The 14,766-nt window shown below is 32.8% G+C and overlaps 2 protein-coding genes across 2 annotated transcripts; both read right to left on the reverse strand.

Annotated features, from left to right (window-relative positions):
- Positions 1-3,335: 3,335 nt before the first annotated feature.
- LOC100784948 (3-ketoacyl-CoA synthase 15) lies at positions 3,336-7,514 on the reverse strand. The gene is made up of 3 exons (XM_006594528.4): positions 5,429-7,514; positions 4,517-5,101; positions 3,336-4,121 (listed from the first exon to the last, which is right to left on the reverse strand). Exons 1-3 carry the CDS (start codon positions 5,819-5,821, stop codon positions 3,570-3,572), a joined length of 1,530 nt encoding a protein of 509 aa, XP_006594591.1. The 5' UTR covers positions 5,822-7,514; the 3' UTR covers positions 3,336-3,569.
- A 1,614-nt stretch (positions 7,515-9,128) lies between these two features.
- Positions 9,129-11,634, reverse strand: LOC100804391 (L-type lectin-domain containing receptor kinase VII.1). Its single transcript, XM_003542996.5, has one exon. The coding sequence runs from the start codon at positions 11,350-11,352 to the stop codon at positions 9,298-9,300; it is 2,055 nt and encodes a 684-aa protein (XP_003543044.1). The 5' UTR covers positions 11,353-11,634; the 3' UTR covers positions 9,129-9,297.
- Between the last annotated feature and the right edge of the window lie 3,132 nt (positions 11,635-14,766).

Consider the following 14,766-nt stretch of genomic DNA (forward strand, 5'->3'; position numbering starts at 1 on the left):
TGCTGTGCTACTTTTGGCGTATCTAGGCTGGCAATAGCAATGAAGACAGTCTATGTAGTTTGAACTTTGCAGACACATGTAATGCAATGCAACCTAACAGATAATTGATACACAGAATGAGAGGATCATTCCAGTCATTAGGTTGTTAATTCGTTATCAGAAAGCGAGAGATTTGTATTTGATAGTGATTAATGTTGGCCGTTGGGTAGGTGAGGTGAAAGCAAATTTTGACCGTGAATTAAAAAAAAAGAGAGTACATTTATGATAAAGATTAAGTACAATTATAATAAATTTTGAAATATATATATATACTTTATCTTTTAAAGTATATTTCCCTTATCTTAGAAGAGACTTAAAAGTAGAATCGTATTTATAGCTAGACAATAATTGTCTTTTTAAGTTCACGAGTTTTTCTGGCCCTACTTTTTCTTATAAATTCTTTTATTTAGTAATTAGTCGATGTATTATTTAAAGAGTGAATTATATACACAAGAGGTTTAGACTTCCTCTAAAATTTTTTTTATTTAAAGCAAATCTTAAGATGAGACCTTTTTAAAATTAATAATATTTTTTGACAAAAAAAATAAAACATTTTATTAACATTTTTTCTTTCAAGCTTATATATAAGGGTACAAAATTATTCGTTCAATTATTATAATTGATTTGTTTAACATTTTCTTTTCAATTTCATTCAATCTTTGTTGAAATATTTGTTATCTTAAATAATATTATCGAAATTATTAACATTATTCTATAAAAATCCATTCAATCTTTATGACATTTAATTAATTTTATTTAAGAGAATCAATCCTTCTTATATAATTAAGTATGCTAATTGGTGTATTTTGTATAATTTTTCTTATAATTCCAATTAAAAATAATATAAAATACTTAAAAAAATATCATCCAAATTCAAATAATGAAATAAAAGCAATCATTATCTATAACTATTATAAAAGAAGTATTTTCATTTGGTGTCGTATCTCTTCTGAATATTTTTATTCTCAATTATTATAAATTACTATAATATTTTATTTTAACTTTTAAGGACAGTTATATTTTTTTAAAATAAGTTATACCCAATTACATATATAATTAATTTTCAAATCTAGGCATCGAGTGCTTTTTTTTTTTACTAGTTTAGATAAAAATGCAACCAATAGTAGATATGAGACGTTTTCACGAGTTCAATATTTTTTTTCGTATAAGGTCATGAGCTCAATAACTGAAGAACATATCCACTTTGATACTAAATTTGGTCGGCTTCGATCGTAGCTTGTCTTGTGCAATTGAACCTGCGTAAGGAAAGAATCAGCAAAATTAAGAATGCATGTGAATGATTCCACCGTTGTATATAATAATAATAATAATAATAATAATAATAATGCATGATTTTGAATGCGATATCCAGAAGATAGATATCTCATGCAGTGTTTGGTGTACACAAAGATAATTATAGTAGACTATAATACATTAACTCCTAATTTATTATTTATGTTTGGGGTATTTTAAAAATAAAACAAAACAAATCTTGAAAAATCAAAATGCAGTACATTTTAATTTCATTAAAAATGGTAAAGTCGAAGAAAATAGAATAAAACAAAACTTTGTGATTATATCCATTCTCCTAACACTACCCCACAGTTCTAATCATTTCCAATTTTTTTTATAAATATCTGTTTAGATCTTTTACGATATTAAAAATTAGATGAGGATAGAGGAATTGTTGTTCTTATTTGGGCCTCGGCTGGCGTTGTTCTCATAAGCACTTGCATAATAAAATAATGACTTAATATGCTAGTTAATAGTAGTATATTTTCTACCTTTATTTCCATGGTTTTCTGAATTTTGTAACTCTTTTGTTAATGTATTTTTGCCTTTTATTTTCAAAATTTTGACTATTCATTACTTCACTACTCATTGTTGTTAGTTGACTCTAGAATGATTAGTATTCACAATTAATGACATTACACGTTTTTTTAGGACATTACACGTGTAACATTGGTATTAACCATTGACACTGTCACTGATGTGTACTCAGGGTCTAAATGCAGGAAAAAGTCATTTAATGTTTTAGTTTATTAATTAAAGCATTATATATATATTATTATATTTTAACTGTACTTTGTTTATTAAAATATATATATATATATATATATATATATATATATATATATATATATATATTTATCAGTTAAGCGAAGATGATAATTTAATCATATAATAATTTATCATTTTAAATATAACACCCCATTAAAAGTTAATTAAATCTGTCTAATTAAAAATAAAATAAAATATTTAATAGATAAAATTATAAGATATTGCATAATTCAACTAATAAAAAGTTAAAGTAAAAAAGTATTTAATAATATCCCAACTTTGTATATTTTTTGCCTTATATTTCATTATATCTTACGTTCATCATCAAGTATTGGATCGTTTGGCCAACATCTCAGGAGGGGCCGACTCAAACCGTTCCGGCGATATTAGAGACATTTTTCAAATACTACTCTCATTGTTGAGAAGTCTTTAATTTCCATGATTAAAACAAGGGTGGGTTTCCTTTCTAACTGCAACTCAGTGCATGCTTGGAAATCCGATGACAAAATCAAAGGATCAAGACCCTTCCTTTTACTTTTATTTTATTTTTTTCCATTAGATCTACGTTAAAACGTGCATTACAGTAATTTCAACTGGAAACCAAACATGCATTTAGCCCATGTAAATTCTACAAATGTGAAAAAATCAAAGTGTTTGCAATTGTGCAATGAAGCAACTACTTCATTGTCCCCCAACTGAAGGTAAAATGTAGGATATGTATGAGACTTGAACCAAATACAGTGTTGAAATTGCTGGACCAAGTTTTCCGTTCAGAAGGTAACGCCATTCCTCCTCTGACAGTGGAAGATAAAGATTTCTCAGCACTGAGTCTGAATGTGTCAATTCAGCACGGTTAAGACTTAAGAGTGTTAACAAATGGTCGTGACATTTTGGTTCTACATGACTAATGCAACCCAATTTCAGAGATTTTTTTTTAAAAAATGTTTCGTTAATTTCAGGGACTAAGTTGAGAAGGTGTTACAATTTCAAAGACCAAAACGGTGTGATTTCCTCTTCCAATTGTATTTTAAATTTTTGTTCTTTAGTTTGAAGCCTTTCTTTCACTAACACCACAATTGAGACTGCCCTCGTTTTTTCAGGAACAGGCTGCTAAAGCAAAAAAAATTCTTGGTGAGAACAACTAATTTAATACTAAAATTAGTAAAATATTTTGATTTTGTATGAGGTCATGATAAGCCAATTCTGGTAGAAATTTCGAGAACTAGCTTCCAGCGTTTTATTCTTCAAAATATTTTGTAAAATTAAATTTTCCAATCTCCTAATTAATACTCCTCTTGATCTTGATGAACACGTGGCCCTTCTAAAGTTTAAACCATGGTGATCTTTCTCAATCAAGTCCTAATGTTTCTCCTTTTGTTTTAATTTATTTAAATTTATGTCTTTTTCCATTGTACATAATATGGACCTAAGGCAGCATGCAATCGAGTTATGTAGCTGCTACTACTAGTTCAGCTATCATCCTCAATCCAAGGACTCTGCTTGGGTCTCCCAACATTCCTAAGAGCCTTCCACACAACACTGTTACACATGAACCCTGCCCCAAGAGCTATTTGGCAAACCCGATCACCCCTTTTGATCCTTGAGTTCAACTCAAGATAAGCCAGTTCATACCAAATGCTGCTGCTTGATGTGTTGCCAAATCGCTCCAATGTCTTCCTTGATGCTTCCATGTATTCCTCTGTGAGCTCCAAGTTCTTCTGAATCTCATCCAGCACTTTCTTGCTCGTTGCCAGAATGCACATGTGCTCGAACGCCAGCTTGTAATCAGGAATGTATGGCTTTGTTTTCCTTTTCTTGAAGATCAAGTTGGTGAAGAAGTGAAGCTGCTCTGAAACGGGTAGCACTAGTGGACCTAGTGTGGTGATGTTGGCCTTTAGTGCATGGCCTCCAACTTCAATTACATCTTTACTCACAGAAATGCCCTTCCTCCCTTCACTATCTTCCCTTTGATGTATGCTTTTGTAGCTTCTGTTGTTCATCCCTTTGTGAGTTCGGACCAGCTGCCACATGCATTAGTCATAGCTCAAAGCATTAAGATAGAGATCCTAAAATTGATCTCTTAGAAAACAAAAGTTATAATGTCATGAAGAGGTACATGTGTAAAGTAACATAGTAGAGGTGTATCCACTCTTTATGGACAAAAATTATACACAGTAGTGCTTTTTGTATTGTTGTCTAATCAGAACTGAAGTTTTACTTTGATAATCTATGTTAAGCTTTAATGTAAACCTACATTACATAGATTAGTAAGATAAAACTCCTATTCTAATTAGATAATAGCAACATAAAGAACTGCTTATAAGTTTTTTTCCTTTAAATTGGAGTATGTAGTACAGTAAATATATAATTGCTTTCTCATTTCACTTTAGAGGAGTCAAATTCTATCGAGAAATACCTGTTTGAGTTCATACTTGGCGCACCATCTATCTAGGTGAAAGTTTGAGAGCATGATGGCTGCAGCTCCCATTCTGAAGAAGCAATTGGGAAGCAGCATGCCAATATCATTGCCACTGTACCATGTTGAGCTTACAGCTTCTGTGCTAACTACAAGTGCATAAGTTCTTGGATAAGCATCCAGAAGGTCTTTAGCAAGATCAATAGCTGTAATTCCAGCAGCACAACCCATCCCACCAAGGTTGAAGCTATGGATGTCATGCCTAAGCTTGAAATGGTTTACTATCATTGATGAGAGTGATGGGGTGGTGTTTAGTATTCCACAGTTTACTATCAGGATTCTGATATCTTTTGGTTTCACTTTTGTGGCAGCAAGAAGGTCCTTAATTGCCCCAAACATCACCATGGATACCTCTTGTCTGCCATCATTCAGTGAGTTTCTGTAACCAGGGTGAAAAACTCTTTTTGGCAGGTAGGTCTCATCGCCAATGCCAGATTTCTTAAGAACTCGTTCTTGAAACTCAATGGCAGTATCATTGAAATTCCCAGATTTTTTGGCTAACTCAATGAACTCTGCCTTAGAGATCTGCATAAATGCCCTATTATTGAATACATGCCAACATTGAATGTATGAATAAATAAGTTTACCCCCTCAAGCATATTGCCAAAAGACTAAGTTCAGGTTTGTATATATGTTAGTGTGACTTTTAAGGTAGTTATTGTAAAGTTAACAAACATATTATACACAACAGTTTGTAGTTAAATTATAAAATTATAAATGCATACTCAACTTACTCAAAAACTAAACAACGATGATAGACTAAAGATGACATAAAAGTTAAAACTCATCCACACTCTTGTGTGGTATGTGAAGAGTAACTACTAGTTAAGAAAAAAGTGTGTTTGTTTTTACCTTGCATTCATCTGAAGGGCGAAAACATGAGAAATCAAGCAAATAGGTAGAGCCGGGTGTTAAGTCAATATAAAAATATAGCATTAGGCCCAAAAGTCCTGATATAAATAGAATCTCAATGAAACCATATTTCTCATAGAGGTCTTGCCAAGTGAACTTTCCAATACGAGCAATGAAGGCTGCAAGGAGAGGTGGTGCCAGCAACAAGTACAAGCGATGGCTAATGAGGTAGCCATAACCCAATTTCACATATTTTAGATTAACTGAACTAAGGAAATCTGGCAGTCTAGGCTTCACTTTCACAGAGAAAGAAAGAAAGCCAGCATTTGGGCCAGAGTTCTCAACACCTCTCTGCACAATCTCGGTGGAAAACTCCTCCCTGTCTTTTGACATGGGGGAAGAATTGTGTTACAATAGGCTGAGTGTGTTGAATGAAGAAAAAAATGGTGGAAAAAAGCAAATATGTGGAGGATTTTAGTAAGCTAATGCAGCTGGATAGATGTGCAAAAAGTAAATAGAAAATTATTGAAAGGCAAAGAAGCTTGATGCGATATAAATATATAGGAATTAGTGTCCTCAGTTGGAGAAACACTTGCTGCTTGGCATGGTAAATGATGCTAAGGATTTTAAGGAGAATGCAAACTGAATAGGTACATTTTGCATGAATGCGTTTGAGCAGCAGATTTACAGCCCCATTGAAATTGCATGCAAGAGGAGCATGTCAATTTCCATCCTCTTTTTCAATAACAAAAATTCCCTTTAGCAATTTCCTTCCTCGGGAAGCAAAAATTTGTGTAACATAAAGTCATAAACCATAAGGCTCTCTGGGGTATATATGGTAGAAGAAAATGAGAAATTGAAAATTTTTAAATGAAACTATTTAATACTTACTGGTTATTAATACAATGAAAAAGTAAGACAATTAAAATTATAGCAGAACAGGATTTAGATATTAAGTTCATAATAACCTGTTGTGAAGATAAGGATTTAATTAAATTAATATGGTTTCTTTTTATGACATACGTAATTGACTACCTAAAAAAGTTCAGCCTATTATTTGTAATCTAATCCTATCTTTGAAATCAGAGAGAACAAACAAAAGCATGGAAGTTTTTAATATAAGACCAGCGACCAAAGACAAGCCTAAAATGCCAAAGCTTAAAAATAATGTGGCATCATCGATGATGGAGATGACAAGAAACTGAATTACCATTAAAAATCCAGACCATTTTTTTGGAGATTTTGATTTGATGAGGCGAGTAGACATACATGGTTGATATTTACATATGTATTTGGTTTTCCCTCTTAACAGAAACATGGCTAGTAATTAATAATCAAGAGTAGACCTTCTTTCATAAAATCAGCAATTCAGCTGTTCTTGCGCACCCAACTTCTCAGTCCCATCTTATTCACATACTCCGATATACTGTACTATGTAATTCAACCATGATTTTAACCCCATAATATTTCATGCGAAATACACTTCAGTTCAATCTCTGCCTCTAATCTACACCAAAATTACCCTTATATCCTTTCAACTTCAGCCAAGTCACTGGGATACCATTCTCTTTTGGCCTCCCTATTTTCATCTTAAAAAACCTAAAACAAAAGTAATCCCAAAAGACAAGAAGACGTACACACACAAAATTAATGACATAAATAAAGACTAGTCGAGATACAGGCTCAATATTGTGCATCGCTGCTATCAAATAGTTTGTCCCTCCAAATGACTGAATTGACTTTAGGTGTCTTCATAAAAGTTGTGGAGAAGTTTATCCTTAAAATTTTGGAACTTGTCCCATTTCATTTCAACCTTTACAATTCAAGATATGCTTAAAACACTACACACGTATCAGGTTGCCTAGGTAGAACGTCGTTTACAACTTCAAACACAAATTCATTCACATTCCACATTGTATCCACTCAGAACCTCTGCATGAAAAGTATAGATCTTTATTTGAGTTTTTCGTAGACCCCAAGATCACTTCAATCAAATCACTAGAACCTAAGTCATGTCCTAAATTAGAACAAAATGTCAAAATGAAATAAAATTAAAAAATTAATCAAGATTTGCATTTAAGTTTAATAAAGTCCAAAAATATAAAATTCATCTAAAATATCATTATTAGGTAAATAAACATTCAATATAGTTAAATAATAATAATAACAAATATCTCAAAATTGACATGTACCAATGGCAAGGGGAATTACAATGAAATAGAGCATTTAAAAAAACCAACCTAACCCTATTCTTGGGGGCTAGATGCATTGCCTTTTCCGCCCTTTGTTTACCTCTTCCTTTCTGCTATTTTAGCTGAATGCTGCTTTCAGTTGTCCAACTCCAAAACCAATTCAATAAATATGGATTTTTATTTGTCAAAGCGCGTGGACCGCACCACCTCCCTCTAATTTTTTTATATTCCTACTGTGTATGCACTTGTTTAGAAACGTCACTGCCAAGCCAATGGAACAGGCAGAATCCTCTTAGATGTACCACAAGAGTTTATTCCTTTCTTATAATTTATAAACAAAATTAGTGAGTAGTTCTATTCATAATAAATTGTTCGCAGACAATTCATATTTCTAAACATTTGATCAGTTAAGACTTAAGAGTTCACAATGAAATCATTTAAATTCATCCACCGGCAATCTTTGGCAAGTATTATGGAAAAAGTATCACCGGATCATACGTTTCCCAAAATCTAAAAAGTACTGGTTCGATAATGTCCCATAATAAATGAAAACTGGATCACTTGGGATGGAAAATTTGGTCGTTCAACTCGTAAAACTAACGTCTAACAGTATGCTACACTAATGGTTCACTTGATTCGGCGGAAACCAAGCTATAACACGAGACGTGATTTTTGTCATCTCATAATTTAACTCTCGTGGTTTTGCTGTGTCAGTTGACTCAGATCTCATGATTCAGTGGGCAGTGTCATGAATGAAAACATTAAACGTGTTATCTTATCTTCAATTTTTGATGGAGTGTTTCCTTAAAAAAATAGAAGAAAGAACCAAATTGTTGGCGGGTGGGCTATCACGCAGAATTAATGCACCAGGTTCCAGCTGGCAGCACTTTTCTATTCTACCACTAGACCATAGATCGATTTTGATGGTAAAGTTTTAAATTGGAGTCAGGTTATAATTTCATTGTGATTTTTACTACTCTACTAGAAGATTGCAAATGAATGTGACTAATATGGCTGTAATTGTAGTTAAAGAGACTTGAAATTATAGCCTTAGTTGATGGTATGGCAAGCTAGGATCATGGACGCCGCAAGCTTGTTGACAAATAACTACATTCTTCTGATTTAAGTTCTCACAGCTTACAAGTGAAAAAATGCCACTCGTTTCTTGGTGATGTCAATATAGCTTTGCTTATTAGGTGCAGATTCAGCGACTGCTGCCAAAATTCCCACCTAACGATAATCAATCTTCTTATTTTGCTTCCTCACGTTAACCAAAAAGCTAAAAGTTCTTATGATGGCTCTTGGGAAATTAACTGGCAGATTCCTTCTATAATAGTGTCGTGAATTATAAAATCAGGGTAGAGTTTGGTTTGGCCTAGAGTTCTGTCAAAGCAATAATTTATACAATAGAGCTAATCAAGCATAATATATCAGATCAAAATCTATAATGGTACATTCTGTACAACAAAAAATTCAAAACTATAAAATTGGACTGTGTATAAGTTGAATTGTAAAAAAGAAAAATATATTTCTTCTTCCAAACCAATCCGATAAGATGATAAATGAATTTGCTAAATGATGCATGCGCTTTGGCCTCACAGTCTCCGCTAGCACCAAATCCAACTCCTGCTGCCAGAAAATGAATCCAAATTCTATGTTGTCATTCATGACACAAGTTCACCTACCCTCAACTACAGATTCGGACCATGTAAGAGACATTGAGGAAGAGAGACGAATATCTTGGAAAGTTGGGTGTGACGTATAGCTAAAATACTGAGAATATTCAGACAATATGTCCCTTGATTTTAACTGTTGGAGCAAATAGGTATCCATATTCTCAATTTCTGAGTCCTCTACCTCATTCTTCCCCTCTAAAACATTCACCACTTGTCTCATTGTGGGTCTGGTCTTTGGTTCAGGGTAGGCACACAACAAACCCAAGTGCATTACCCTCTCCATTTCTTGCACATTGAACTCTCCCTTAGCCCTTAGCCTTTCATCCAGTGCACACTCAACTTGCCCTTGTACCATTAGTTGCCAAATCCACTCCACCAAAGGTGGCTTACCTTCTTCTAAAGGTCTCCTTCCACACAAGACCTCCAAAATCAAGATTCCAAACATGTAAACATCTGTCTGAGTGGAAGCTCTTCCAGTCTTAAAAACTTCAGGGGCCATGTACCCCACTGTTCCAACCAATTTTGTGGTGCTAGCAACTTGACCATGGCTATGCATTCTGGCTAACCCAAAATCTCCGAGCCTTCCATTCATATCCTTATCAAGTAGAACATTACTGGCCTTGATGTCCCTGTGCACAACCTTATCTTCCCACCCCTCATGCAAGTACAACACTGCAAAAGCCACATCTTTTAGAATCCTTATCCTGTCTTCATAACTTAACATCTTGCTCTCATCACAATCAAACACCCTCTTGTCCAAGCTCCCATTTTCCATGTAGTCATAAATTAACAAGAAATTCCCAACATCTTTCTTGCACCAACCTCTCAACCCCACCAGATTCCTTTGCTTCAGTCTCCCAAGACTTGAAACTTCAGCAAGAAACTCTCGCAAACCATCATTTTCATGAGAAATGCGCTTCACAGCAACCTCCACCCCTCCTCGTAGAACACCCTTGTAGACTTTCCCATTCCCACCAACCCCAATCACATTCTCCTCAGAGAACCCCTTTGTTGCTGCCTCAATTTCTTCATATGTCATTCTGTGTGGCCAATACTCCAACTCCCAGTCTTCCATTTCCATCCTCTTCCTTTCTTTCTCACGCTTTCTCTGAATCAAAAACAGTGCCAACAAAACAAGGAGACAAATAACAAAGAAAACTCCAACAGTAAACCCTGCAACAAACCCCTTGGACTTAAAAATTGAATCTTTTGGAAGAACAAAAGATGGTAACCCGGTAGTAATAAGTTCATCACTTAATGAAAATTTCTCATTACTGAAACTCCACCCCAAAATCTTATGACTCTCAACTAATTGGCCAGTGGCACTAGTAAACCCAACAAACATTTCATCCTCAAAAACCTGAGATAAGTTGAGAGAAACATTCAACAAAGGCCTACTAGGCCTTTTCATACCCACCGGTGCCATGGTAACATTAATCCAAGAATCTTCATAGTCAATCCAAACTTGGTAATTCTCACCACTGTTAAGCGTCAACTCCTTAAAGGATTTGTCAGCGCCATCTGGCCAATATCCAGCATCATGGGAAACATAAGATTTAAGAGAGTTTATGTCAATCCCAACATGGTTGGCGTCGATGTCATCGAACTCTTGGTTCTGGAACACGTCGAACTCAACACCGAACACGTGATTACTTGAGTTGCCGTTGTTGGTGAGGTTGAACAGACCAAGGTGTTGGGCTGAACTTGTGCCTTGGATGCCAGTGACAGGGGTGAAGATGAAAACTAAGCCGTGCCCCGGAAGAGTGTCTTCAAACGGTGCCATGGCAAAGATGAAAGAGGTGGAGAAAGGATACACGCGAGAAGAGTTTGGTTTCTTGGTGGGGATTTTTTTGTTGTACAAGGCACGACCGACGGAGAATCTTTGCTGGTGGGTGAGTGTTAGAATTCGAGAATCGACGGTGGCGTTGCCAAAGAGCAACACTTCAGAGGAGTTGAAGCCGTTGAAGACGAAATCTATGGCACATGTTGAGTTGAAAAGAAAGAGAATTGAGAGAAGAATTGATGGAAGATGGTGTGTGTGCTTGTGTCTGATCATGTCTTTAGCAGAGAACAAACAGAGGGGTGTGTCATGTATGGGTAAATAGAAGAATGATTAAGTACAAAGGATGAAAGAGTTTTAAGTTTTAACACTTAAACTGAAGCAGGTGAGAGTGAGAAAGACTTGAGAATGTAGGAAAAATGGTGGGATTGGAAATATTGGATGAAAAATGGTGGCATTGGAAATTTCGTGAGTCAACTATTTGAACTCCTTGATCACCATTTAGGCGTTAAGTAATGTTGTTTATATTGACAGATGAGTAATTCTAAATCCTAATTCTTCTACTACTTCCAAAGATATATCATTACTCTATATTGGACATATAAAATATTTTATAAAGTCTGACTGAATCAGTCTTAAAACGTAATCGATTATTTCTTCTATAGACAAAATCAAATGAAAAACAACCATATGCGATAACTTTATGCCAACGAATCTTCTTGATCAGAGGCTATTGATTATTGAAAGAATTTAAGTTTGAAAAGAAAATATATTGATTTCAGGCACACTATATGACATATATCACTATTCACTCTACTTAAAAACAAATACATACGTACTACAACCTATATACATTTGTTTTCTGTATTTTGTTTATGTAGTATATTAACTCGTCGATCAAATTTAATGTCTTTTTTATTACTTTTTAATCGATAAATATTAATTATTAATATATTTTCTTTATTGTGATTCAACGTTCAAGTAATGTATCAAATTGAGAAGAGGAGAGGTGAGATTTTTGTTTTGTTTTAGATATATTTGAATTTAATTTAAATAAAAAAAAATTACGAGAGTGAGAATAATCAAGATTTAAAAACTATATTACTTGGTTATTTGAGTGTATGGAAATAATAAGGAGGTCAAATCTAATCAATACATTTTTATAAAACATAAAATGCCAAAGCTTCGTTGGTCAAAAGGAACCTGCGAACTTCCTTTTTTGGTGGCATATGAAACGATGTAGCATGACATCTATGTTTCGTGAAATTAACTACACAAGACAGCGGCATGCCGGCAACGAAAAATAATATAGGAATTTGGAAAATGGAAATGCAACGATTTTTTTACGCTAAAAATAAGTGTGGATGAGTAATAAAAAAACTCTGTAGCTTGAATGCTTCTGCGTTCATACGCCAATTCATAAATGATAAATGTCTCCTTCTACGGCGGTCACTTTCCCTTCACTATACCCGTCTCGCCATATGGGACTATAGGAATTAAGAACGATAAAATAAACCGCAAAGTTTGGTTTTTTTTGTAGCAATGACGACAATGGATAGATATTATAATACCAATTGGGATTACTGGTTAAGATATGGATATAAAAAGACCTTTAATTTCAGTATGGATGGAAAGAAAAAATAATATAGATGAGTTAATTAATTATCAATTCAAAATTACTTCTTTCTCACTTGTGTAAGTATATCTAGACAACATTTTGTTATAAAGAGATAAGGGAGAAATGAGACCTACTATTAATGATTTGAGGCGTTTGCATAGTAAAAAAAGAATTTAATATGCACGTATTAATATTGTAAAATATTATTTATTCATAAATTATCATTTGAATTATTTTAAGATAATTATTTTAAAAGTTAAAATACTTATCATAATGATAAATTGTGATTGAATTAATATATAAATTTTTTTGCACTAATGCATAACTTTTTTTTCTATAAAAAAAATGATTTGAGGTGTTGAGTAATAGCTAGAATGGGCCTATCGGAAAACAAATTTAGTTATAGCCCACATATAAATCATTATCATTGTTCGGACCTTTCAAATGTTGATGATGAGTAAAAATAATATTTGGGAAGCTTCCCAAAATCATGCATCAACACATTGTCTTAAATATTGAGGATTTAGTGAAATTCCTATGACATGATGTATTGTTCAATCTTTCATGGCATCTTCTTCCATGTTGAGCTTCTAGTGAAAATTAGAGTATATTTGATTTTTTGTTGGAATCATGTTTAACTGGATCTTCTCATTTTTTAAGACAAGTAAAAATAAGTCCTTTATAGTTTTAGAATAAAAGCTTATCCAAACATCTTTTTATTTTTTTTTTACATTGAAGTTTGTGTCTAAACTCATAACTCAAATACATTCTTTTACATTGACATCTCCTTAATTTTTTTCAAATTACACATAATATAACTTTTTTCTATTTTTATACAAATTATTTTTTTATGTTTGAAAATATTTCACTAACACTTCAGATGTTGATGATGAGTAAAAATAATATTTGGGAAGCTTCCCAAAATCATGCATCAACACATTGTCTTAAATATTGAGGATTTAGTGAAATTCGTGTGACATGATGTATTGTTCAATCTTTCATGGCATCTTCTTCCATGTTGAGCTTCTAGTGAAAATTAGAGTGTATTTGATTTGTTGTTGAAATCATGTTTAACAGGATCTTCTCATTTTTTAAGACAAGTAAAAATAAGTCCTTTGTAATTTTAGAATAAAAGCTTATCCAAACATCTTTTTAATTTTTTTGACATTGAAGTTTGTGTCTAAACTCATAACTAAAAGACATTCTTTTACATTGACATCTCCTTAATTTTTTTCAAATTACACATAATATAACTTTTTTCTATTTTTATATAAATTATTTTTTTATGTTTGAAAATATTTCACTAACACTTCCTTTTATATTACACTAATATTCCTTACAAGAGAGTTGGTTGTGATGATTAAAAATAAAATGTATTCGTATAATTACACGAAACCTCAACCTCAGGAGGAATTAATACACTTTATTCTACTTTTTGTCTTTCAAAAAAAATTATCTTCTTTATAAAATATAACCTAATGTTTCTTTTTTAAAAAAAGTAAAACCTATAAATATCAAAGTATAGCACGTTTGTAATGAGTCTGTGTCCCTCTTCAGTACTGAAATTTTTTAGTGTGAGAGACAATTTTTTTCTCCTATTGGAAAATTTGAATTCTTTCCTATTGAAAAATTCCAATAATGGAGAGGATTTTTTTTTTCTTTTTTACCTTACGATTGAAAGGGGAGCCAAGAGATTGTTTGTTAGGTAAACTTAATTTTGAGATGTTGTGTTTATTAATGTAGATTTTGAAATAAATAATTGAGGTAAAGATGAAGGTGAAAATAAATAAATAAATTTCACCATTTCAAACTACTTTTAAAAGTGAAGAAATGAAAAATATAGATTGGATTTACAACAATCCATTTTTTTATGCGTGTGAGTTAGATCCTTAACACAACAATAATAAGTTATGCACTAATAATATACCTAGATGAAAGAAAAAATAAAAAAATTTAATTTATAAAGAAAAAGTTGCCTACAAAAAGTTATTCTCTCCTTCCCTGTGTAAGTGCGATAAACATTTGAATGCGTATAAGTTTGTTTTAGTAAGTTTTTATAGAAGTATTTTTAA

Source organism: Glycine max, chromosome 13, assembly GCF_000004515.6.
Source record: "Glycine max cultivar Williams 82 chromosome 13, Glycine_max_v4.0, whole genome shotgun sequence".
In the NCBI taxonomy this organism is placed as follows: Eukaryota; Viridiplantae; Streptophyta; class Magnoliopsida; order Fabales; family Fabaceae; genus Glycine; species Glycine max.